The sequence below is a fragment of the Cinclus cinclus genome, chromosome 27 (assembly GCF_963662255.1).
Source record: "Cinclus cinclus chromosome 27, bCinCin1.1, whole genome shotgun sequence".
NCBI classification, from domain to species: Eukaryota; Metazoa; Chordata; class Aves; order Passeriformes; family Cinclidae; genus Cinclus; species Cinclus cinclus.
In genome coordinates, this window is record NC_085072.1 from 5,348,242 (window position 1) to 5,373,493 (window position 25,252).

Here is a 25,252-nt window from a genome sequence, read left to right on the forward strand (position 1 = left end):
TTGGAAGGTGCTGTGAGGTCTTCACACAAATCCTACCTTGTTCAAACTCTGGGTGCCCTTCCCGAACTTAATCAAGAGAAGCCTGGAAGTACATCCAAGGCTGGAGATGGAAATCAAAGCCAGACCTGCTCCAAAGCTGTTTTCTTCTGAAGACAAGTAGGTAGAAGTGGAGAGCACTTTTCACAGCACTGACCAAAAATACTGGGGCTTGTTGGAGATACTGCAGCTTGTGGCTCAAGGAGTGTTGGCTGTGCTGCCTTTAGAACATCACTGCAATGAGGTGTAGGGAGGAAGAGAACTTTGAGGTTCTCTCAGCACAAATGGTGGGAACACTTCCCTGCCAAACCAAGCTCTGATGCCAAACTACTCCTAAGACTCTGGAGTCCCAACCCACACTCACTTAATAAAGCAAGGAAACAAAACCTTGTAGCTCTCTATGCCCTGCCTGTTCTTCTACTCCATATTTAAAACAATTTTTAAAGGATCCAAACAAGTCACATATAATTTATACTTTAATACAGAAAAGAAACCATACATCTGGGGTTCATATACAGCACAGGAGCACTTCAGTACATGTAGAATAAGACAGAAGTTGATCTTGTACTTGAAGTAGGTGACCATGAGAGGAGGAAAAGCAAACACTTTTAAAATCTGATTCAGTGTTCCAATGGAACTCACTCTACTAATAAAATTTACAATCCAAAATGAATAATTACTTGGGAAAGCCAACAAACTATGTGGGTAAGTGGCAAAAACTGCATGGAAATCATGGGAGCTGGATAATGTCCATCCCATGCTGAGGCTCCAGCTGATTGCACAGGGAACCACAAGCTCCTACAGGAACTGACAGTCTGTAACTCCCACGAGGGCCTGGTGCAGTTTAATAAACTTCCTGAATCCTTCCAGAGGCCAAGCTGACCCTGGGCTCAGGGACACACTGGGTGGCACTTGGTTTGGCTGGACATGGTACTTGAGCTGTCAGATCCCAGAAGGTACCACTGAGGTGCAATTCTCAGCACCTGACACAGTCCTGAGGAGGAGCTCTGAACAACACCCACACTTCAGTCCTTAGAGTAGAATGTATGGAACCTCCTGTTCCAGCTCAGCTGAGCAATACCAGCACTTATTTACTTAAACACTGTTGGGGAAATAAATACACACTGGAAAACAAACACAGAGCCTGGGGGCCATCACTGCTGGGCACTCAGGGCCTAGGGACAGGTTCCACCACTGCTGGGCTCACCAGTGCGCTGAGGAACAGCTCATCACCAAGGCAAGGAGTAGGGCTGGTCTGGCCCCTGGTGGATGTTCATGGTCCATGTGTCTTCCTTTCTCTACACATACACAATTCATCTGGAACAATAGTGGAGTGTCTGCACATCACCCCAGCTGTGTGCAGGCACCAAAGAACACTTCTCTCTACTGACACAATGACACACAGAGAGGAGTTTTCAAAAGCAGTCAAATGGAATTTGGGCATCTGAACACCTGGGACTCCTAGGAGGTTCTGAAATCTTTCCATAGGCACTTCTTTTTAGAAGAAATCTATTTGCTGCACTTGGGAAAGAAGCTAAGAATGGAAATACTGAAAGAATGGAACTTGTATCCATACTAACGGAAACCAAAATGTGCCTTGGCAGTGATTTGTTACTTGCAACTAAAAATTTTTGCTTGATTTTGTTATGTTACTTGCACTGAAAACCACAAACACATTAGCAGCAACCAGCAGCAAACTTCAGTGTTTAATCCACCATGCTCTTGGCAGTCAGGAGGAAAACAATACAGATTTGCTTGATGTTGCAGCCCTGCCAAAAAAGGATTAAACTTTCTAGGGCCAGAGTGATATCTAAACCTCAGTTTTGAAAAGTCTGACCAGGTAACTCAACACCTACGCAATCCAGGTTTTAACACTGACCTGCCCAGCTTTGTGAGGAGCTCTGTCCTTCCCTTTCTTCTTGAATGGTTTCAGCTTTTCTTTGCACCAGCACCATATTTAAAAACTCTGGTTTGGGTACACAGAGCCTTTAGAGAGCCATCAGAAGGGATGGCTTTGTGAAGCAGCCCCCTCTGGTGCCCTGAGCTCAGCTGGGGCAGTGCAGAACTCACTGTGTGCTCATCAGGGGTGAAGCCAGTTCCTACAGGGAACTCCACAGGGAACTCGGTGCTGCAGGAGCAGGACCAGTGAGGCTCCAATCCACCTGAGCTAAACCAGCCTGGAGCATGCCTGTTCTTACAGTCACAGCTTTGCTGGCCCTGAACCCAAATTCCCAGATCAGGACAATACACTCAGAGCAGCAAAGGAGAGTTGTTCATTGTTCAATGTATGTACATTTTTCTCTACTGAGGGCTGGTTTATTACTGTATTTCTTACCTGCCTGACAGCAAAATGGTCCAGTCAGTTCCAAATTGGGAAGAAAGTAGCTGGCTTTTTAAAGCTGCAGCAGCAGCTCCTTGGAGAGTCTACAGCAATTCTGACTGACTTAAAGTTGATGAGACCAAGAATTTTACTCAGGTAGTAAACTGGGAGCTCCTCCACGGGCCTCATTTGTCTTAGCAGGGGGATGGAGAAGACAGGTCAAAGTCTTCAGCATGCACAGTCACCTCTAGATACCTTCTTACATCTGGCTATTAACAGATTTATTGTATTGGTAAAATATCAGCTACAGTCTCTTTTGGGTTTTCCTTCAGCATAATCAACTCATTTTACTGAACTCAACAGAACACATCCCTAAAAACAATGATTCCATCTCACAGAGTACAGATGGGGCATTCCTGTGAACAGGCATATGCTTCCTATGGAACTGGTTCCTCCTTCCCTAGGGCAGCAGTACACCACGCTGGATCCAAAGCCAGGTGGCAGTGCAAACAGATTGCTCCAAGCTCAGGGTTTTGCTGTCACACTGTGCTACATTTCTGCTGGTTGATATAGAGTATCATCTGTCCTGCTTTGATGTTCACTCCTTTGATGTTCACTCACAAAAACAAAGCTGTGCCTAATTGTAAAGGAAAGCTTTGTCTTGACAGGCCCAGAATTTCCTCTCATGTCAAACAAGATGTTTCTACACATTTGTGCTCTTCTTTCAGAAGTTTAGATAAAATACTCAGCACCCACAATCCAGAAGCCTTTGTAGTAGAAACAACAGGTCATTTCTTTTTGTCTGAGGAGATGTTGCTTTTGATTGCACAATTAAGACTACGGAGTGTGGCTCTTTATTAACATGCTTGAAATATGACAACGTAGTAAGAGCACGAACGAGGAAAAAGCACCTTGCAGGAGTCTGTGTGCCATCACCTGGGATGAAACCACGGCGAGAGCTTCCCACATCCAGCAGGATTCTCCAGCCTGAGCCACACTAATCCGGTAGATCGTTCACAACCATTTGGGAGAAAGGGGCATTCAGCCTGTCCAGCTCATCCACTTGTGGGGGGTGATGCATTATAACCTCGTGGTCCTCTGAAACATCATCCCCCACGGTGACCAGGTTTGTTAGGGATTTGCTGCGAACACACTGGAAATCCACGTGGCGGCTCTTGCCCTCCTCCTTCTCCCAGGACATCTGGATGAACGGCCGCTGCACGTAGTTGTAGATCACCTCAGAGCGGCCACCAGGCCTCCTCTTCACCTTCTCCTTGCAGGTAGGATACCCTGGAAAGAGACAGCCACTCACTTTCATTGCACCTCACAAAGGGACAACGGTGTTCCAAAACATCCAGGAGTGAATGTGGGGTGAGGGTGGGACACACACACAGCTCAGTAGACAAATGCTCGGATTCCACATTTAGCATTACTGGTTTGCAAAAGACTGTTCTCTTTTCACCTTCAAAGGAGTCCTGGAAGGCTGGATGTCCTTCAAGGAGGAAAACTTAAAGCTCCGGGAGCAGATCACCCCCATGTGCCGAAAGTTGAGCCAGAGAGGATGAGAAGGAAAAAGGGGCAGATAAATCAGGAGGACTATGGGGACGTCGTGAGGTTATGTGGGGAGAAAATGAGGAGCCAAGGCTAAGCATGAGCCCAGGTAGGCAATAAGGCCAATGGGACCTGGGCTGTACCAGCCATGGTCTGTCCAGCAGGCCCAGGGCAGTGATTGTCCCCCTGTGCTGGGCACTGCTGAGGCACCTTGAGTACTGCATTCAGTTTTGGGCCCATTACAAGAAGGACATTTTGGGGCTGGAGCATGTCCAGGAGAGGGAACAGAACTGGGGAAGGGTCTGGAGCACCACGAGCAGCTGAGGGAGCTGGGAAAGGGGCTCAGCCTGGAGAAAAGGAGGCTCAGAGAGGACCCTGTGGCTCTGCACAACTCACTTACAGGAGGGGACAGCCGGGGGGTTGGACTGTGCTCCCAGGGAACAAGGATCAGGACAAGAGGAAACAGCCTCAAACTGTGCTGGACAGGTTTAGATTGGATATTAGGGAAAATTCCTTCCCCAGGGTTTTCCAGTCCTGGCACAGGCTGTCCAGGGCAGTGGTGGAGTCACCATCCCTGGAGGGATTTAAAAGATGTGTGCATGTGGCACTTGGGGATGTGGTGGGTTTAGCAGTGGACTGTGGGTCCAGGTGTAGTGATGGGTTAATGGTTGGATTCAACCACCTCAGAGGTTTACATAAATAATTCCATGATTCTCTGACAAGAGGGTGCGGCAGTGTGTGTAGTCAGTCTGCAGGTGCTGCACAGCACCAGCCATTCTGTGAGCAAACACAGCTACTATAAAAAGAAGTCTCCCAGGACAGAGCACAGCATTCTCTAAGCTCCCTAAGGGAATGCTTGGATCAGCAGGTAGAAGCATTTGACTCCTGTTTCCTGTTTACTCATTCCTCAGGAGACAAGTCTTTCTCGTACATGTTATGTACCTTTTACTCTCCTTTAACTTTTAAGCCCCCTGGCCAATTTCAGTAGAGGTAAAGGAAAAACACGCTGAGTTTTAACTGGTTTCATAAAGATAAATGTAAAACACAGAGTGAACAAGGAAATGCCTGGAGTTCAGAAGAAACCAGGCTGTACTGACTGTGGAGTCACCTGGTTATGTATTTCACTTTACCTTCGATGCCAATGCGAATGTTCTTCAGGCCCCGTTCCTTTAACACAGCTTTGGCCACGTCCCGGTTCTCGATGTACTTGAAGAATCTGTACAGCTTGGAACTGTAAAGGACTTGAGAAATAAAAGGGGTGATGAGAATCCACAAAGAGCAACCTCCTCCCTGCTTCCAACATACCCTGCTGGTGCCAAAAGCCAGGTGTGGATTCCAAGAATTACGTCAGGTGTCTGTTTTCCTCACTGGTATTAATTGCACTTCCTTGTGGGAGGGCACAGATGCACATCACAGTCTTGATAGACTGGGTGTGTAAAGCAAAGAACAGTCCCTCACTAAGGAGCCAGGAAAAGGCTGAGGAGGAAGCAGAAACAGGACAAGTGCAGTGAGTGCTGGGATCAGTTCTAACTAGCCAGGCATCCTGTCTCCAGCAGCAGCAGCAGCAGCAGCTCATACAGAGCACACAAATGAGGATCCCACATACCAGCATCTCCTCCTGGAGGAAACCAGTTTGGGAATGTGTTCTTTCCTTATGGCTGGGTGTGGGAAGATAGGTTGAAGGGATAGTACAGAAGGTAATCTCTCCTGATGAATTACAGCTGTACTGATTACTGAAACATCCGTGCCTGCCCAATGAGTTTGGGTGTTTTATAAAAGAGTGGCTAGCTGGCCACAGTTTGTTACAGTTTGAGCTGGGGCTTGAGACTGAGAGTATGCTGGCTGTACTGAGGTAAGGAACAAGTGGTTATGTAAGGGACAGATAAGGTAAGAAGATGTTGTATGAGGGGCAGACAGGGTTAGGTAATGTAAGGGACAGCTTGGGGTTAGCCAGTTCTGCAGAAGGAAACTTGCAGAGAGAAGAGAAGGAGCCAGAGCTGTGTGGAGCTGCCTGGAAGAAAAGGAGGCAGAGCTATGTGAAGCTGCCTTTGAGGGAAGGGGTAAGAGTTGCCTGAAAGAAGCCCATTGAAAGAAGGCACAAAAAGTTTTCTAATAAAGGACTGGTGGTGATGCCAGTCATTTCCATCTCGATATAATTACTGCAACAGCTAGGTGTGTGTGGAACAGAGTGCAGAGCCCTTACTTTGTGAATACTCCTCTCCCATGGGAGGTGGATGATCCTCATCCCAGTCCACGGTGTCCTCGTCGGTCAGCACGACGATGTGACACTCCCGCTCCCCCTTCCTCGCGCTGCCCACCATGATGGGCAGGATCAGCTCCTCCAGGTAGCTGTCAAACTGCTTGTGAGCCCCATCATTGGAGAGCTCGTGTAACAGAGCACCTGAGGAGACACACATCACAGGAGCTTTGCTACAGCATGAGAATATCTCACCTCTGCACTTCCCAGATCCATCCGAGAGCACAGCCGGAATTCTTCTTCACACAAAATGCTCAACATATGTTCAGACAAATTGTCAGCCTCCAGATCCAGAACTGGCAAAGTCAGAAGTGCAGACTGCATTTCAAATGGGATGCAAATTTCACTGCAGAACCATTCCATTCCCATTAAAAACCCACCAAGCTCCAATCAATACAGTGAAACAGTAACAGACTGAATAATTAATTCATTACGATACTTAACTTGAATTTCCAGCAGTAACCTCTGCCCTTGAAAGAGCATTTTGTTGCCTTCTCTATGATCACTCACCAGAGAAGAGGGCAGGAAATTCCACCCATAGCCTGTGTTATGATACCACACACCCCATTTTGATAGAGTGCCTTTCACAGACCTGCCTGTGTTAAAAGTACTTCTTTTTTGCCAGCATGCCCACCAAAAAGCTGGTCCAAATCAAATCCCTTCATGCTTGGTATTCTACTACTCTCCAGATTTGGTATCCTTGGCTCCTGCTCTGCCCATCAGTCTTTAGCTTAAATTATTCATGATTCTCTGGTACATTTTGCATAGGGGTTATAATCCTGCTTTTAGCCTTCACTTTGCTGGCAGTAACAGCAAGTTCTGCTCAGCCTCTGTTAGAAAAAGACACTAAAATGTTTACAATTTGCTTTTGGAGCAAAGTGCCTATGTTCTGAAGGATTCGGTCACTTCACTTTGCATTGAAGCAGCCAAAAATAAGCTGTTTAAATGCAACTCGAGCCCCAGGGAAATCCACATGTTCATGCTTAAACTAAAGCACAAGGTTAGGAACTGCACTGAATCAGGATCAGAGTACTGAATGCCCTATAGATGAAATCCTAAGAGCTGATTTCTCTCCATACTTACTTAAATCTTGACATTTGATTGTGTTGAAATCAAAGTTTATGCAGAGGTAATCACATGTGTCTCGAAGGTCTGGGATGGAAATCCCATCGGGGCAGTTAATGATTCCAGTTTTGTAATAATCCTGTGAATAAAAGGACAGTTTTTGGAGAGAAAAATTAAGAACATCTTGGACTATGATAATTCCTAATTAGTTCTTTATTTTGTTTACTAATATCAGAGAGATACTGAAACTATTTATAGCTCTGTGTACAATAAAACAGCCCTGCTTGTCTGAGAATCTACATCTTTTTGCAGGTCCTCTAGGGTCTGATAAATTATGAGCTTCAGCTAAAGCTCTTCCATGGCACAGGCTTTCTTAACATCTCACATGCAATATGTATTTATAGGCAACCACAAGGTCAGGATACAGCTAAGGAACTACAACAGCAGGACACAGAAAAGGTAAAAGGCAACACGAGCAAATATCTGGAATGTGAACTTCTACCAAAGCCTGCTATATTTTTTTCTTTAGAAATCACAATGCAAAACATAAAACCAGCACGTCCCAGGGAGTGTAGCTGCCTGGAGATGGCTCAGCTGTGCACACGTGACAAACAGATGGTTTCTTTCTTTTCTCCCCACCTGCAGAGCTGCCCTTACCAGCACGGTGCGGAACACGGCTGAGCTGATCCCTTCCGCGATCTCGTACTCGCCCTTCTCATTTGGCCGGGTGAAATTGTATTCTCTGCCTGGCCCAAACATTCTGAAGAAGTAAAGAAGCATGTAAGTGCACAAGAACACTGAAATGCATTTATTCCAGAGACAAACTGCTGCACGGGGGTTAAAAAAAATTCTTTCCTGTGAGGGCGAGGAGGTCCTGGCAGAGGCTGCCCAGAGAAGCTGTGGTAGCCCCAGCCCTGGAAGTGTCCACGGCCAGGCTGGATGGGGCTTGGAATAACCTGGGACATTGGAAGGTGTCCCTGCCCATGGCAGGGGGTGAAATAAGCTGAGCTTTAAGGTCCCTTGCAGATGAGCCCATTCCATGATTCTGTGATGATGCCCAGCATGACAGAGAGATACAGTAACTTAAACCTCCACTCCAATCTCTTCCTTAGTAAACAAGGACAAGAGCTGGCTCAGGGAGGCCTGGCCTCTGTTGCTGTGGCTACTGAACTCTAAGGAGCAGGCCAAAGGAACAGATCTTTCAGTCCTGGGGCAGAAAATCCCCTGTCAGTAAAGCTCTTGCACTGACCTACACTGGATAACTCCACATGGCTTTAGATGCCTTGTTTTACACAGTAACCCATGCAAGTGTCAGTGCAAGGGTCAGTGACCCAACAGAACTCTTCGGTCAGAGAGGGGGGAAAGTGCTGGCAGTAGAGCACACAAGGATTTCTTGGTGCAGCAACGGGCTCCAACCTCTCAGCAGGAGCTGAGTAACTTCTCTTTTAGGAGTATCAAGAGGTGGCAGCAGGAGGGGATGGAGCATTATCATATTCCCCATTCAGGAGCAAGGTTATCAGCTGGGGACAGATGTTCAGCTGACAGACCAGGTAAACACTTGGGGAGAAGGCAAAAGGCAACCACCTTTGGCTAAAAGTGTGCATTTTTTGATGGACATGGACCAAAGGGAGATTTATCTAGAAAACTACAAACTCTCTATCTGGTCATGTCTTCTGGACCTCACTCACAGCCAAATTCTAACTGAGGTCACAGTGTGTACAGATGAAATCACAATACAAACATTGCATATTTATTCCATTAAAAAAACCAAATTTAGACTGTCTTGAAGGTAACAGAAGCGACCCACCTTCCCAGCATGGTGTCAGGGTGAGCAGTGAAGATCTGGGGATTCACTGCAAAGCGGGTGCCATCCACCACCAGGGTCACTTTCTCTGGAGCTACTGTCTGGGAACTGCTGCTTGAAGACAATGCACAGCATCCATGGCGCTCCTGGGTATTAAAATACTCCAGCTGTCTCTTATTTCCTTCTGGGATATGGCAGGTGTGAGGCTCTTCAGGAGCAGACAGCATGCCACTGATCTGGGGACTTACTGAGCAGGTGTTGTGTCGGCATTCAGAATCCAAACCTGAGGGACAAACAAACATTGCAAGGGGAGGAGAGAATTAATTGAACAACATCATTTCATAGTAACACTTCCTACTGAAATGGGAAAACTGAGTCATGCAATAATTAAGGATGCCATAACTGTCAAGGTGATGTTATATGACTTAAAACTAGGCTGTTATGGAACTGAACCAGCAAGTGGATGTTTTGGTGAGCCATGGGGCTTAATGTTCCCTGTTAAAGCAAGACAAATTCAAGTGCAAAGAGCAGGAGCACAGGAATTAAACAAGACAATTGAATACAGACCCAGCCTGCTGGCAGGACTCCCACAGGAAGCCGAGCAGCAGCACACACTTCACCAGAGTGGTGGAAGGCAGCAGTGCCCAGTGCCAGCCCTGGTGGGCACACAGGACTGTCCAGATGCCTGTAGTGATCAGGGCCAGCTCCAGGCTGGCCAGGGCATTGCTGTGGGATGGGCTTGCCAAGATGCTGAACTCTGCTGTGAACTTCTGTCCTTTAGAGCAGCCTGGCACAGGCAGGGCACATACTCCCCAGTGCAAATTGCCCTGTGATACTGGAACATTTTCCGAAACAGAACACCCCTTAAAAGCCCAAAAAATAATCTCCCTTACAGATTGCAAGGTTGAGGGCGTTATCCTTACCCTCAGTCCTGGGAACTGCAGGGCTGTGACCTCCTAACACCACAGAACTTTCTTCTAACTCATGGGCTGCTACACTTCTGTTTTCCACAGGACAACTGGACTCCAGATTTCTCACCCAGTCTGTGCCCCCAGCACAGTTCCCATTCATGCTGGGCCTCCGTGCTGTGAGGAGTTGGTGGCGTTTCCTAAGAGAAGAGCTGGAGAGAAAATCCAGGTTGTTAATTTTGGAAGAAACTCCCAAGCAATGAAGTTCAAATTCCTCCATCTGGTACCATAAACGAGGTCCCTCAAGCTCAAAAGGCATTTCTTCAGGGATTTTACTGTTTCAGAGGCTTATGGTGCTAGTTATGCCCCTACCTTCACCTGGGAAGAGGGGAAAAAAGATTTTAAAATAATCAGGAGTCTATTAAATCTATTTACTCTACAGATCTTCACTTTTTTAAAGCTAAGTCTAAAGCCACTGATGTCTTTAGATCAGATGTATGTTCCTGCAAATACCTTCCTGGCAACTCCTCCAGGCCTCTACAGCCCTTTAAAAATGTTTATATTCTTGACTCCCAGTCCTGGCCAAATGAGCTCTGTAACATGGTCACAGCCATGTTATATATAACATTTTCCCATTTAACAGCTCAGGCATTGCCTTTTAACCACTCTGAGGTTTGACCAGGAGGTTCCCTGCTTCCAGTCATTGCTTGGTTTTGGTTCTTTCTTCTTGATTTATGCCGTGCTGTAACACAGTGCACCCCCCAGTATTTAACCCACTGCAGTCCCACAACAAACACTTGTATGGTGCAGAACAGCCATGGCTGGAGCAGCCCCATACACAATGCTTTAACCAGTGCCACTCACATCTGGAATGCTCTTCCAGCACATGCAGACACAGTTTCCTTTCTTCCCAAGTAAAATTCCTCCTTCTGTCTTTAAGACCCACTTCACTCCTTTGTATCTCCTAACAGATCAGATCTTTTTGCTGTCTCTTTCCCTCATTCTCTCTGGTGTTTGTTTGGCCCTGGACAAAAACCAGCTCTCCTTTCTTGGCTTCAAGTGTTTTCCTTTCACTCTCTCAAACATAAAACACCAATTTCCTCGTTAATGAATTTTTCCACTTTCCCCCCTGCAGAACAATTGTCCTGTGTCTTTCTCTTGGCTGAGTGAAGACTGCAGAGCCTGCGGGTGCCATCTCTGACGCCTGGCAGAGATAAAGCAGATAAAACACAGCACTAATAAAACAGCAAAATGCCAAGTCAGAGTTGCTGAGTTTTCTGGCCAGCACCTGCTGAGGGTGAAGGCCTTAATGAGAAGTTCAGTGGTGGGTTTCAAGCCCATCGTTACTGGCAGTCTGAATTAAGCATTTTGTTCTTAATGAGAATTTAAAAAAGGAATAACAATTCATTCCTTTTGCTCTGTAAGCCCAACTCTAAGTTGCCAGTACTATTATATCTGTATATTTTCAGAAAATCTGCTGCTTACACATTATGTGATGGTCATCCAAAGGAAGATTTTTGGCAACAACAAAACAATTTCTTTTTTTAAAGGCTCTGGCTGGCAGAACAGTGACACAAGGAGTCCCCAGGGGTCATCTCAGTCCCAGCAACCTGAACAGCACCTGGAGCACTGCCTCCCCCTCTGCTCTCACCAAAATACCCAGTGTGGGAAAACTCCCTCTCCCCACACCTTCCAGGCTGCTTTCCTGTCCTGGCTGCCTGAACCCTGGAGAAACCCCTCAGCAGTCCCAGCAGAAACCCCTGTGAATGCTACCTCGCGCCAGGGAATAGGCTCATGGAATATCTTGAGTTGGAGGAGAACATCAGTATAAGAACCCACGTCCCTGCTGCTTGTGGGACCACCCACAACTGAAGTGTGTGACCAAACATCCTCCAGGGAGAATCATGCAATATCCTGAGCTGGAAGGGCCCCACAGGGATCACTGAGTCCAGCCCATGGCTCTGCACAGACAGCCCAACAATCCCATCCTGTCCCAGGAGCTCTGGCAGCCTCGGGGCTGCGCCTGTTCCCTGGGGAGCCTGGGCAGTGCCCAGCACCTCTGGGGGAAAAACCTTTCCTGACATCTGAAGTGGGATGGACCTGGTCACACAAGAACACATCTTTCACCTGAACAAAGGTAACACAAACTCCGTGCAGACAACCTGAGCAACCCTCTGCCCTCTTCTCTTGTGTGTCAGAGCAGCAAAGGGGTGATAGGAAGTCCAGCAGCGTTGGGCAGTGGGACACAGGGGTGTGGAGGGAAATCTAAATAGGAGAACCCACATACTCTAAAACACCCTGGGGAGAAAACAAGCCAAACCCCCCCAAAGCCTTTAAATCAATTCCAGAGTTGACAATATGTCCAGTGCAACAAAACGTCACCTCTTCCCCTGTTCCACAGCACTGTAATTATTGTGAGGAAATGGAATTTTTCAAGACTGCAAATGTTAAAGTAATTATACAACTAATATTGTGATTTCAAAGACATTCACTGAATGATTACATTGTATGTTTTGACCCTGAGATTAGCTCAGCTGGCTGGAGCATGATGCTGATAACACCAAGGTTGTACATTCAATCCCTGCATGGGCCATTCACTGAAGAGCTGGACTTAATTGTCCTTGTGGGTCCCTTTCAACTCAGAACATTCTGCAAGCTGTAATCTGAATCAAAATGCTTTAAAATTTGATAACTGCACTGAAAGCCAAAACCTGTTTTTTTAAAATGCAGCTTGATTTACTTAGGGAAAAGTATTTCGAGATGGGGAAAAGAATACCCTTGTTGAGCAGATATATAATCATAACCCTAAGCCTAAGGGGAAGCCCTTAAGGGGAGTCATTCTTGAGATTTGCTGGCTGTCAGAAGGAACCCCCAGAATGCTCTGGGCTGGAGGGACCTTACAGCATCTCAAGGAACACCTCCCACCAGCCCAGGTGGCTCAGAGGATCAGACACCACACTGGGCTGTGGCTCAGAACTCTTCCCCTGCATTAACTTTTTTTGTATTGAAACAACATCCCTGACAAAGCTGATCCTACCACACTCACCAGGGAATAGAATTTGCTCTGTGAGTTGACAAGAACTCCATCAAAAAAACAAGATAAGCATAAAATTTACTTCTTGGACCTCTTTCTTCCACGAGCGCTCAACTGCTGCAGCTCTGCCAACAACCTCCCCTTGTGCTGCCTGAACAATCTCTTGATTATTTAATGCATTACTCAGCAGAGAGGAGAAATTATGCAGGAAATCAGATCAATAAGCAGAGCATATGAAGGCAAAGAGCAGCTTTATTCAGGGACACTTAGACTCTGTAACTTCCCCAGAGCTCTGCCTTACAAACCCCATTTAAGTGATGTCAAATAGCATGAAACACCAACAGACTGAATTTCACAATAAACAAACTGGGTTGGGTGAATGTTGAAATCTTTGTTCATCACCTCAAGCTCTGAAACAAAAGCAGAGACCCTGCAGACCCTTCAGTAGAGTCCTTAACTACAGCAGCCTAGAAATTATTTCCAGAACTATCACCAGTTATGCAGGAACTACAATACACTTATTTTCCCTGGTTGTTCCCCCCTTCTGCTGCTTAATCTGCTAAGCAGGATTGTCAGGGAAAAAATGCCCCAGCTGTTTGACATCTTTCTCCTCCTTTTCTGTTACATGAAACTGAGCACCTGCAAAACCCGCTAAAAACAGCTGCTCTTTGCAATGTGGTGGCTCTCCTAAGCATAAGACCTGACTTTCCTCTTTCCTGGAAGTGGGACATCCAGTCCTGATCATCTGACCCAGCTCAGCCTGATGGCATTTCCCTGTCTTCTGCTGCCTCTTGGCATGCCCAAATCCTGCATGTCGTGTGTCAGCAGAATCAAGGGAAATGAGGAAAGATCTTTTGGCACATCTGGCTGGTACAATAAATCCCCAAACGAGTCATTTAACGTGACAAATATATTGCAAACACATGCAGAACCCAGTGGGGAAACAAGTACATAAAGACTTCAATGGTGAACTCCTGCCTGACCAGCTTACAAATGTCCTGGTTCCCTTTCATGCCCAGGATCAAGGAGAACTACCCGTGGTGAGAATGAATGCCTATAAATAATAATTAGCACCATTCAGCTTCAAAGCTTTTTACAAATATTAACTGCTCATTGCTTCTAAGAGCCCTGGGAAGCACTGCAGGGAAGTGTTTTATGAGAGAAAACAGGGACAGAGGCAGAGACCTAATCCTCAGGATCAGAGCAGCAGGCCCACTGCCTACTCAGGTGTTACTCTGACTTGGAGCACGTTCACTGCTCAGCTCCCTGGCCCTGCACCAGCAGTTCCCCTGTGCTAGCAGGACAAACACTCCCAGGTTACCTCCCTCCTTAGAGGCTCCTTCCATGCACGTTTCCTTCCACCCTCTGGGAAGTGTAAATTGCCAGGTACCACTGAATGGCTCAGGAGCAGTGAACAGGCACCCTGATGTCTTTCCTCACTTGTCTGTGACTTGTTGGCGTGCTCAGATCCTGAAGGATTAGGTAAGGACCAGTCCAGAGAGGAGCTGAAGCCTCACAGCTGGACTGTGGGAGCTGGGCACTCAGCAGCTGCAAAAGCCCCCACGTCACATTCAGCACTAAAGGCCAGAGAAAGAGCTCCCACAGCCAGAGAAAGGCTAGGATTTAAAATTTTTAAAGGGAATCAGTATCAGAATCAAAAATCAAAATTCCCATCTGGCTCTGGCCGCTGGTTTTGCCATACTTGGAACATGTGGGCCCCTCCTTCCTCTGGAACACAACAATGTCAAGAACATCATGAATATCTCTGTTCTCCAGACCCCGTGCTGGTGGCCCCACTGAAATCATCTCTATTTGAACTTGTCTAGAGCCTTGTCTTTTGTTAAGGCAAAAACATGGAAGTCATATTTAAACTGTTTTTAGTCACGAAGTGGAAACACTTTAATTTTGCAATGCACCAGCGGTACAAACAATTCATGCTGCAAATGCTTTGCAGAGATAAAGAGGCTGATCCCTGTTCTTTGCAATCCTTAAGGAAGTGTTCTGGAATGTAAAGAGGCTGTGACATCTCCAGCACATTATCCTTCCCCACCCTGAGGAGTCCAAAACACATCCAAAGCCACTTCCCAAGGCACACAGCTCTCACCCAATTCCTGGAAGAGCTGAATGGATTCACTTGCACAGAGCACTATGAACAAGGTGATGTGTGCCATGAAAAAAAACCTCAAATACTGCAACGTGGCCAGCAGAGAAAACCCATCTAGATACAGCACATTTATTGAGCAAGAGAATACAAAAGCATCAGTACAAACATGCTGGTTTCTACTTTTTATTTATTGTATTACATAAATACAATATTTATAAATATACACTACTTATCATTAGAATTTTTTAAAAGAGCCATTATAGAAAATTTTAGGTATGAAGAACTTCACAGAAACTTCAAAGAAAAATAATGAGAAACCGAGCTGCCAAAATCCATTGAGGAGTAAAGCCCTTGCTGTAAGACCTGACAGCTCATACAGGGTCTCACTATCATCTGGCATGGCAAGAGAGAAGGTGTAAGAAAGTAAAAATAGCAGAAACAAGTGGCTTTACTTCACCATTTGGTTTGCAAACGGTGAGGAAGGACCAGCAGTGAGTGAATCAGCTGGTGAACAATCCTCCCCTCTTCCTAAACCACAGCCTAACCATCATGACTGAAATAAAACTCCAAACAACTCATTTTTAAGGTGACAACACTCCTTTAAGTCTACAAAAACATTCCCATGTACAATTATTCTCAGAAATATGAGCAAGCAGGAAACACGCGTACACAAGGCGTGCCTGACCTAATTCCACAGTCCTACACTGAGAACAAGATGGATTTCTAATGGAACTGCACGTCCTTCCACACTGCCTAAAGCCTGGCTTTAATTTGTGTCCTGGTTTAACCCCAAATGGCAACTGAGCCCCAAACAGCCACGTGCTCACTGCTCCCTGTGGGATGGGGAGAGCAACTTGTGGCTTGAGATCCAGATATTTTAAGAGGTAAAGATAAGGTTATGTGAGACCTCACAGCACCTACCCGGATCTGAAGGGGCTCCAAGGAAGCCATAGAGGGACTGCTCATAATGAACTGGTGTAACAGGACAAAGGGGAGTGGCTTCCCACTGCCAGAGGGCAGGGTTACATGGGATATTGGGAATTTATTGTTCCCTGTCAGAGTGGGAAGGCCCTGGCACAGGGTGCCCAGAGAAGCTGTGGCTGCCCCATCCCTGGGAGTGTCCAAGGCCAGGTTGGACACTGGGGCTTGGAGCAATCTGGGACAGTGGAAGGTGTCCTTGCCTATGGCAGGGGTGGAATATGATGAATTTTAATGTTCGTTCTAACCTAAGCCAGTCTGGCATTCTATAACTCTAAAAGCTGTGCATGCAAGTAAAACAAAAAAAAAGAATTCCTTCCCCACTTTCCATGGGCAGGAATGTGTTCAGCCATGCCCAGGAAAGCAGGGCTCCACCACCTGGGAAGAAAAGCACCATCATTCCTAACACTCCCTCTGTTCCTTCTTCCCCCAGCTCTATACACGGAGCATGATGCCATAAGGAGTGCAATATCCATCCCTGGGTCAGCTGGCCTGGCTGTGCCCCCCAGCTCCTGTGCATGCCCAGCCCACTGATGAGTGGGGAGCAGAACACAGCCTTGGCTCTGGGTGAGCCCTGCTCAGCAGTAACTAAAACACCTCTGCCTTATCAACCTCTTTTCCAGCAAAAATCCAAACCACAGCCCCCTTATAAGATACTAGGAAGAAAACAAATTTTGTATCAGCCAAACCCAGCATAAATTCTTAAAAGGTCTCCTTAGAATATGCCAAAAGTTTCTCTAAACACAAAAGCAGAGAAACAAATTAGCGATGATTGACTTTCTACTTCGAGAGAAAAGTGGCAATCTCATGGCCTTGAGATACATAAGAAGTGTTTCCTGTACCTAAGGATTAGGGGAATCCCTGTCAGGTATAAACCACAGCAGGGAATACAGCTCCGAGATAATGATCTCCTCGTGGCTGGGTAATATTGGTTAAGTAAAAAAGCAGTCATCAAACTTGATATGAAAAATTGTAATATTGGCAAATAAGTAGCAATCCAACTTCTAATTTTCATAATAACTTTGTTTCTGATCATCAAGACTTTCTGAGAGAGAAGAAAAAAAGAAAACAAGGATTCTGCCTGTCATCTCAGTTCCCCTGCAATAAAAACTTCCCAGTTCCAGGGAGGCATTCCAGAGGGCTGTGCAGAGTGACAGGAACTCATCCAGTAGAAAGAAAGGCAAAAAATGAAATGTTCTCCTTTATTAAAAAAATAGATCAGACATGATGGCTCATTCTGTAACTAAGAAGGACCTTAAAGACCCCTTGGTGTCACCCCTCACCATGGGCAGGGACACCTTGCACTGTCCCAGGCTGCTCCAAGCCCCAGTGTCCAACCTGGCCTGGGACACTCCCAGGGATCCAGGGGCAGCCACAGCTGCTGGGGGCACCCTGTGCCAAGGCCTCAGTACCCTCCCAGGGAACAATTCCTTCCCAATATCCCATCTGTCCCTTTGGCAGTGGGAAGCCATTCTCCTTGTCCTGTCACTTCTGGTCTCAAATCCCTCTCCAGTTCTCTTAGGGTCCCTTTAGGCACTGGGAGGGGGTCTAAGATCTCCCTGGAGCCTTCTTCTGTCCAGGCTGGACACCCCCAACTCTCCCAGCCTGGCTCCTCAGGTCCCTCCCAGCCAGGAAAATGGGCATTTCCAGGCTGAGCCCCAGGCACTGCCCTGTGCACCTGAACCAACAGAGATGCTCAGGGCAAGGTGAGACTTGGCCAGTGTGGGGTTGCCACTCCCTGGCACCTGTAGATACACCTGGAGCACAACATGGAAGTGCATTCACCTGGGTGCAGCAGAGAGAAAACATCTAACTGCAACCTTCATGTGCTTTTCACAAACCTCCTACTGATCCTCATTTCATTTTCCCAACACAAACACGAGCAGACAGTAAAAGCTGATTTATAGGTTGGACCAGCACAGGCACATGACAAAAAGCTCTTCCCTTGTTATGAAGTAACTCTATCAATATACAGAGGATTCATTTTCCATCTGGCTTCAAATGATAGATGGAAAATAATGTCCAGTAGGCCTGACTGATGCAATGCAGGACAGCCTGAAAATGTTGGCAAGAGACAGCAAGGAGGCTGATGAAATGCCTGATTGTTTCTCCCATTCTGTGCATAGTGCTGCACTGTTAGCAAAGTTTACTGACTTACTCATTTACTTGAAGCTCAACAAAAATCTACTGTTTCTACAAATGCAATTCAAAACTACAGTTGGCAATATGGGTTTTTAACACTGCTCTTGCACACCTTGATTTATGACCCGGGGGGTCACCAGGTCCTTCTGTCACCACCGGTGCTCAGTTTATGCTCTGAGCTGACCCTTCACCAGTGCCCAATGCTCATGGCAGCTTTTCTTTTGCCAACTTACAATCACCAAGACTGACACCTGCAGAAAAATAATGGAGATTTATGAACTGGATGTAACCTATTACAGACTCTCCCAAAATAGAAAGGTCACACCGTGGCAGCCTCATCAACAGAACAGATGAAATGCATCCAGCAGTGTTCCACCACAGGAGAAAAATTCCTCACCACAGCAACAAGTTCCTGCTTTTTTATTTCTCTCCCTCTGAGGCCCAGGGTACTCATGTTAGAGAGCAAACCTAAATGAACTGTAAAGGGTATTTCCTCACAATACTGGAATAAAGACAGTCATCTGAAAAATTATATTTGATCCTCATGAAGAGCTTCTTACCACTACGGCAGTGGAATCTTTCCCAGTGCTATCTGATTAAATTCAGCACTTCTAATAAAGCTGGCCATGCCCATATAGAACAAACACCTCCTTCCTTGGCAGAAGGTTGGAGTGTACAGATCTGAACAGGGAAAATGGAAAAAAATATGTGGCAAAAGATGAGCTGTTGCAAATAGAAGCCAGATATTTTTGTCTAGAGACAGGAAAAACAAATGTTCCCTGCTAAAATAAACAATACTGAGCTAAATAAAGTTTCAAGCCAGAGAGTTACACCTTCTCTTCACCTGGGTTAAACTAAGCTACAAATACTCAGGTGAAAGCCTGTAACAAGAGTAAGTGCTGCTGACAACAGTCTGGTTGTATTCTCTGTTCAACCACTTGCTGCAAAGTACTTATAAAGCTTTCAGAAAATCCGACACACTTCAGCAAAGCATGACAGCAAGAGCTGCCTTATCCCTTTGGATTAAAAAAAAAAAAAAAACCAAAACTTTTATTTCTCGAATTTTGTTCTTATGCAGTTTTATCAAACTTAATTCCAAATTCCCAGGATTTCAATTCCTGCATTTATACGACGAGAAGTCCCATTTTTCAGTTATAAGCAGCATAAGGACAGGAATATTTCTGCTGGAGTTCTAACAGAGCATCTAATCCACCTGCAAGCACCACCAGAAGTCCTGAGCAGACCTGCTCACCCCCATTTCTTGGTGTAACTGGTGTAACCCTCTGCCAAGCACCCCTCACTTACTGCCGGCTCATCCGTGCTCGGTGCTCCCTGCACCACGATCCGAAATCCTGCTGGAGCACAGGGAAGCACCAGGGCACAGCAAAGCACCGCAGTTTAAACCCTCTGAGCAGCACTGGTCACTCCCCCAAAGGCCGGGCGGCTGATTCATGTAAATATTTCAGGTTAAAAGTCCCTGCAGCTGATTCATGGAAAGTTTGAATATTATCAGTGCTGTAACAGCTTTGAGTCTTCTCTTTTCAGTAAAAGCCTCCCCAATATCGTTCTCTCTCCAGATTCCTCATTCAGTTTTTTGCAGGAATTGTGTAGTAGAAAAGGCTCAATTCTGTCAGCCCCTTGATGCTATTTGGTAAAACACTCTCCTGCCACACACTGCAGAGAGGAATTAGCCAGCAGAATCTTTGGTTATGTACATAAATATGTGCAAATGGATTCCCTAGCCCAGGAGCCCTAAGACTTGGGGCCAAACAAATTTACAGTAACTGCAGATAAAATGAGTTATTTTATCAGGGCAATGCTGAAGAGCCTCCATAAGAACCACCACTTTCCCTTAAGTGCTCTGGCACCACGGGCAAGGCAATGCATGTGTTTATCACCTGGAAATATTGCCCTCTGACAGCTCAACTATTAAATCAATTGATTCTATTTCCTACTGCTTTCCTCTAAGATACAGCTGGATTGCTCAGAGACTGCTCCAAACACAATTTCAAAAAACAACAGAATTAAGTATATCACATATCATCAATAATATATAATTTTTAATACAAAGAGTCTAAACAAGCAGGAAACTATTTCCACCTGACTAATGCCAGTGATAAAGCACATGTGTCCCAACAAGCCTGAATGAAAAGATTCCTTTAGAGAGCTCTTCATTAAAACAAAACCAAGCAATAAAACGGGGGGGGGGGGGGAATTACTAAGTGTAGTATGCAAACAATTGTTATTACTTTTGGTTTGGGGGCAAGATTTTATTTCTTTAATGTCCAATTCTCTCATCTGTCCGGATACAGGTGCTATAAAGCACCTGTGGCCTGTTCAGGAGGCTGGGGGAATGTAAACAGCAAGAACCTCTAATCACCAAGAGGTGTCCCACACCAAGTGAGGCTGGTGGCCATCATCAGGAGATAGAATAGATTTAGATATTTTTATATATCACAATTTGTATGTGTATAATTTATAAATTAGGTTTTATAATTACCCTATTTGTTTTTGGCACAGCAACTGTCCAGTGTGGATCTCTTGAGATGAGCACTGGTGTATTACCAGTGTGTTGTGAACTACACAAGTTTTAATTCATTTAAGTAAAAATTAAAAATTCAGCAGAGACAATATCCTAAACCAAAATTCCTCATTTACAGAGCTTTTAATTTGCTACAAAAAGTTTTCTAATAGTCCACCCACGGCAAAAAGCACCTACTTGTTCTGACTCTTATTTTACAAAGGCTCTTATTTTACAAAGTGAGCAGCTCTAAACTCCACCTTCCTCCTCTGGAAGGGATCCCAACAAGGAACTGCTCCCTCAGTCCCAGCTCATCCACCACAACTCCAGCTGCCATTCATTTCTAACCAAAGACATGGCAACAGCTCCGCAAACTAACAATAGGTGGCACGTTTCTGAAAGTTGGCTGCAATTACAGGAGCTTTCAAAGTATTAACAACGACAAAACTCAAAGCAAACCCAAGAAAAAAAAACCCAGGGAGGCTGCAATGGCATGCAAGTAAATTTGCAAGGATCTGTTAAGAGGTTTGCAGCAGTTTGTGTCCAGTGTGGAAGGGCAGAAGCAGGCTGGGCAAAAGTCAGGTGTCCTCAGGCAGCACTGGGGATCTCGCCCCACGTCTGGGATGGTTCAGGCTGGCATGGGGTCCCTGCCAGGGGCACTGCCATCCCCATGGGGCACTGCCCTATCTCACCACAACACTGGAAGCCTCTTCTGATAAAGCCACAGCTGAATCTTCCTGTGGAAGGGCAGAGACGCTCCTTGAGCTGAGGCACAAAGGGAACATTATCAGTGTTGTCCTTAGAACAGAGTTCTCCGAAACGTAATTCTCATTAAGATAAACAATAAGAAAAAGCAAAACAAACATAAAGCTCCTTCCACTTGCATTAGTAACTGCAAGTAGTACTGAGTAATATGAAACCAAAATAAACACAGGAGTTTTATTTAGCACAATTACAGCTCTTTGGAAAACACCTCCTGGTTTATTTTGAGGAAGGCAAGAGCAGGGGCTACAATTTCATCTAGGTGAGGCCAACCATTAGCACTCTGGCAATTCATATCAGCAGAGAACCTGATACCTTATTTTCAAGAACTGAAAAACAGTTCATGATTTCAAACCAGCCAAGGTTTACAAGGGGACATTGGCAAGAAACCTCTTGCTTTGTTTACATGCCTGGATAAATATTTTACATGTCAAGCATAGTTATAACACTTTCTAAGAACATTCCATTACGTTTTTTTTCTATGACTAATAATTCTTCCACAAAAATACTTGGCTAGTGCTGCAGTACAGCAAAATTAGCCAGGAACTGGAGCTGTATTTTGAGGGAGTAAAATAAAAAGGAAAATAACCACAAAAAATATATTTAACTGAAAAGGCAGAGAAGATGCCTATTTCAACATACATAAAATGAGCTTTTCATGCTGAGGGAAGGTGCCCATTTGGGTACTGGATAAGGTCACTCTTGAAAGGGGAAAGTTCTAAAATTGAAGTGTACTCCAGAGCAGGCCTCTCTGGTTTGTTTTTACCTTGACAAGCAATATTCTAACCAAAACTGGAGCTGGTTTCCTGTCTGTCTCAGAGATAACATGCAAAAGGAATGCCAGGACTTTTTAAAAGTTACTTATTTCAAGGAAATTATCTTCAAAGCCCGTCCTTGTGAAGAACATTCACTCTTCTGCTGAATAATCCAAGAGATTCTCAAATTAATTAGCATCTTCCAGCAGTAGAGTTTATGTGTGATTTTAATAAATCCTTAACAAGAAGATAGGTTTTCCTGCAGAGCCTGCTAATTAAAGGGTCTATAAATGTCCCAAAAGCAGCTCCCTCTAACCTGAGCACTTCAACTCAGACCTGACCAGAGGTGACCACATTGTGACATTTTAGAGCTCTTTACATGGCCTGCATGAAACGAGGTGGCTTTTGCCAGCCTGGCTGAAGACACAAGCCATCAGTCACCTCTCACTGCTCAAGCTGGAGCACCTCTCCCAGCAGGGAACATTTCCTCCAGCCCCATGTGCCAGACACAGCACCAGGGGCTGGAGTGCTCCTTCCTTGCCAGGGCTCCAGCTGCTCCAGAGGTAAAGCCTTTAAGGCTCATGGCTCTCAGTCTGATTCACAGGAGGGTTTGAGTTGTTATTTTTACTTTAGCTGTGACAGCCTTCTAATTAAAGATAGCACAAAGTGTCTACAGCACACAGGGTGAGAGGCTAGAGAACACTTTATTTTCTGCATTAAGAATGGTTTCATCTCTCAGAAATGCAACCATTCCACTCTCCAGCTGATGAAGTGGCATTTCCCATAGCTGCTCATAACACCTTTAAAATGCTCTTGGAATGACATAACAGCACAAAGGCAAGATACATAGAGGTACCACAGCCATGGCATACGAACGAATTTTCTGAAAAAAATTTATTTTCAAAACCAACTTCAAAAAGGAGAGGCCCATGATCTTAGCAAAGAACATTTTGTAACAGGGACATTTGACAGCCAGGACACCATTTAAAGATAGCACAGTGCTAATGCACAAAGCTTTATAATTATCAATAAACAAAGCTAGTTTCCCCCTTGCTCTGCCAGCAGAAGGTAACAGAAATCATTAGACTGGTTTCACTTCAGTATCTTGTGCAGAGCATCCCCAGCTGGCCTCCTCTAACCCAGCCATTTATCACTCCTTGGGCCTGACAGCAAAGCTGCACATGAACACAGCTCCTTGCATCAAATACATTCATTCTGGTCTTTCTGAGAGCCTTGTTCAGCCCTGGGAGGGGATTTCCACCCCCAGAACACCGGGAGCAGGGACAGAGCTGTCCCAGAGCCCTTCCCACCCCACCCAGCACATCTCACCACGGCCTCACCCCGAGCTGCAACAGGGACAGACACGCTCCAGCCCCATTACTGGACGTGAAACAGGAGAGAGTCCTGGGAATGAGAAAGCTCCACTCCCACGTGCCCAAGCAATGCTCATGATCAATATTATTCTCCATTAGTGCAGCATCCAAATCGATGGCTTCGACTGCACTCAAAGAGAGCTTTGAAATCGCTGGGCAGCACAGCTGAGTCCAGAGATGAGCAGCATTTAGAGTAAAAGGTAAAACCTGCCTGTCCCAAGTGACTCAAACATTAGCTAATTCACACATGCTTAGGATGGATCTCAGCAAAGCCTGGATATGGGCAAAACCTTAGGATCTTTAGGTGCTTTGCATTAAAGCTGAACCACTTCTCAATTACACCTGAATCATCTAATTTGCACATGACTGAATAATCCTAGGATTTTTCATATTTGTAACTTGGTGAGTCTGAAAGGAAAAAGAAAAATTAGATCCTACAGAAAAAGGCCAGGTTGTGCTCATATATACGAGAGAAACTCCATGGATTTAAGAAATCAAATTTTAACAGCAAATAAAAACCTGAGATTTTAATAATCTCTATTTCTTTTCTGTTTCTTACTTGGATTCCTTTCCCTATACAGGCAGCAAAGTCTTTTTTTTTTCCAAAACCTTTATCACTTTAAAGGCCTTTGCTATGTACATGTCCATCTCCTGAGGCTGTATCAGCCCCTGACATCTGACCAAGGGCTTCTCAGCAAGCATTAGACTACAGGGAAGTCTGCAAGTGCCTGCTGGAACATTTCTGTCAATGGATTAGGGAACTCATTCATAACCACCAACTGCCACAGCAGATAACATTCCAGACAGACGGAAGCTTTTCTGTGGGGAGAGATTATGTAACACCACGATTTTTAATCCACTTGCTCAGAGGAAGAAGAAATGAGCTCACTTTCACGGAGGTTAAAGCTTCCTCATTCTGTTTTTCTCTGTTTGATCCAGTCATGTTGAACTGAGCACATGAACTGAGGGACTTGGAAAATCCACCCCGCTCATCTCCAGCCCATCCAGAAACTCCGCTGCTGCTGCCATCAGTTTCTCTCTTCTTGCTTTTTCCCTACTCACATCTTTTGTGGACTTCTCACTCCAATTTATCCGAGTTACCAGAATAACCTGAGAAATGCAGTCATTCAGTCATAAAACAGGCACCACTTCTAGGAAAATTATGTGAATGGTTATTAAACTGAGCATATCACTCAGACTGGGGCAGATGCTTAATCCTGACAGTTTACAGGACATCCAGTGGCCTCACGTGGACTCAGGAAATGTGACCAGCTGCTGTCCCAGCACAGCGAGCTGCACAGTTGGGCTCTGAGGAACTCAGCTATGCTTTCTAGTCCAGGAATTACATTTACTGAAAACCTCTCTTTTACTGAACATGGCCTTCTTATTTACATCTTCCTCATCTGTTTTGCAAAGCTATATAGCCAAAACTTTGCATACAAGCCATGTGGCAGCAGCAATCATTAACTGCTACACACCACTTCTCACTGCTGTCACAAGGATCACTTGTCCTGTTTTTATGGCTGCCAAGCTCTGCTTCCTTCTGAAAACTTCCTGATTCACTGGACTCAACTCTGACACCCAACACAGGTCAGGGACAGAGCACTGTTTTATGGGAGCTGGTTGGGAAATGCATTCTTTT

The 25,252-nt window shown here is 45.5% G+C and overlaps 1 protein-coding gene across 3 annotated transcripts in view; it reads right to left on the reverse strand.

Moving 5' to 3' along the window:
• Positions 1–499: 499 nt before the first annotated feature.
• KCTD20 (potassium channel tetramerization domain containing 20) overlaps positions 500–25,252 on the reverse strand; it is a 30,254-nt gene continuing 5,501 nt past the window's right edge. The window contains exons 1-9 of one of the 3 annotated variants that reach the window (XM_062509390.1): positions 19,505–19,597; positions 9,957–10,153; positions 9,282–9,316; positions 9,037–9,179; positions 7,887–7,989; positions 7,248–7,368; positions 6,111–6,308; positions 5,038–5,148; positions 500–3,646 (exon numbers count right to left, since the gene is read on the reverse strand). In XM_062509390.1, the coding sequence (XP_062365374.1) occupies positions 3,354–3,646; positions 5,038–5,148; positions 6,111–6,308; positions 7,248–7,368; positions 7,887–7,989; positions 9,037–9,179; positions 9,282–9,316; positions 9,957–10,153; positions 19,505–19,515 (1,212 nt within the window). In that variant the 5' untranslated portion in view covers positions 19,516–19,597 and the 3' untranslated portion in view covers positions 500–3,353. Of the gene's footprint in view, positions 3,647–5,037; positions 5,149–6,110; positions 6,309–7,247; positions 7,369–7,886; positions 7,990–9,036; positions 9,317–9,956; positions 10,154–19,504; positions 19,598–25,252 lie in introns of those variants that run through there. The other 2 variants (XM_062509388.1, XM_062509389.1) reach the window with 2 other exon arrangements.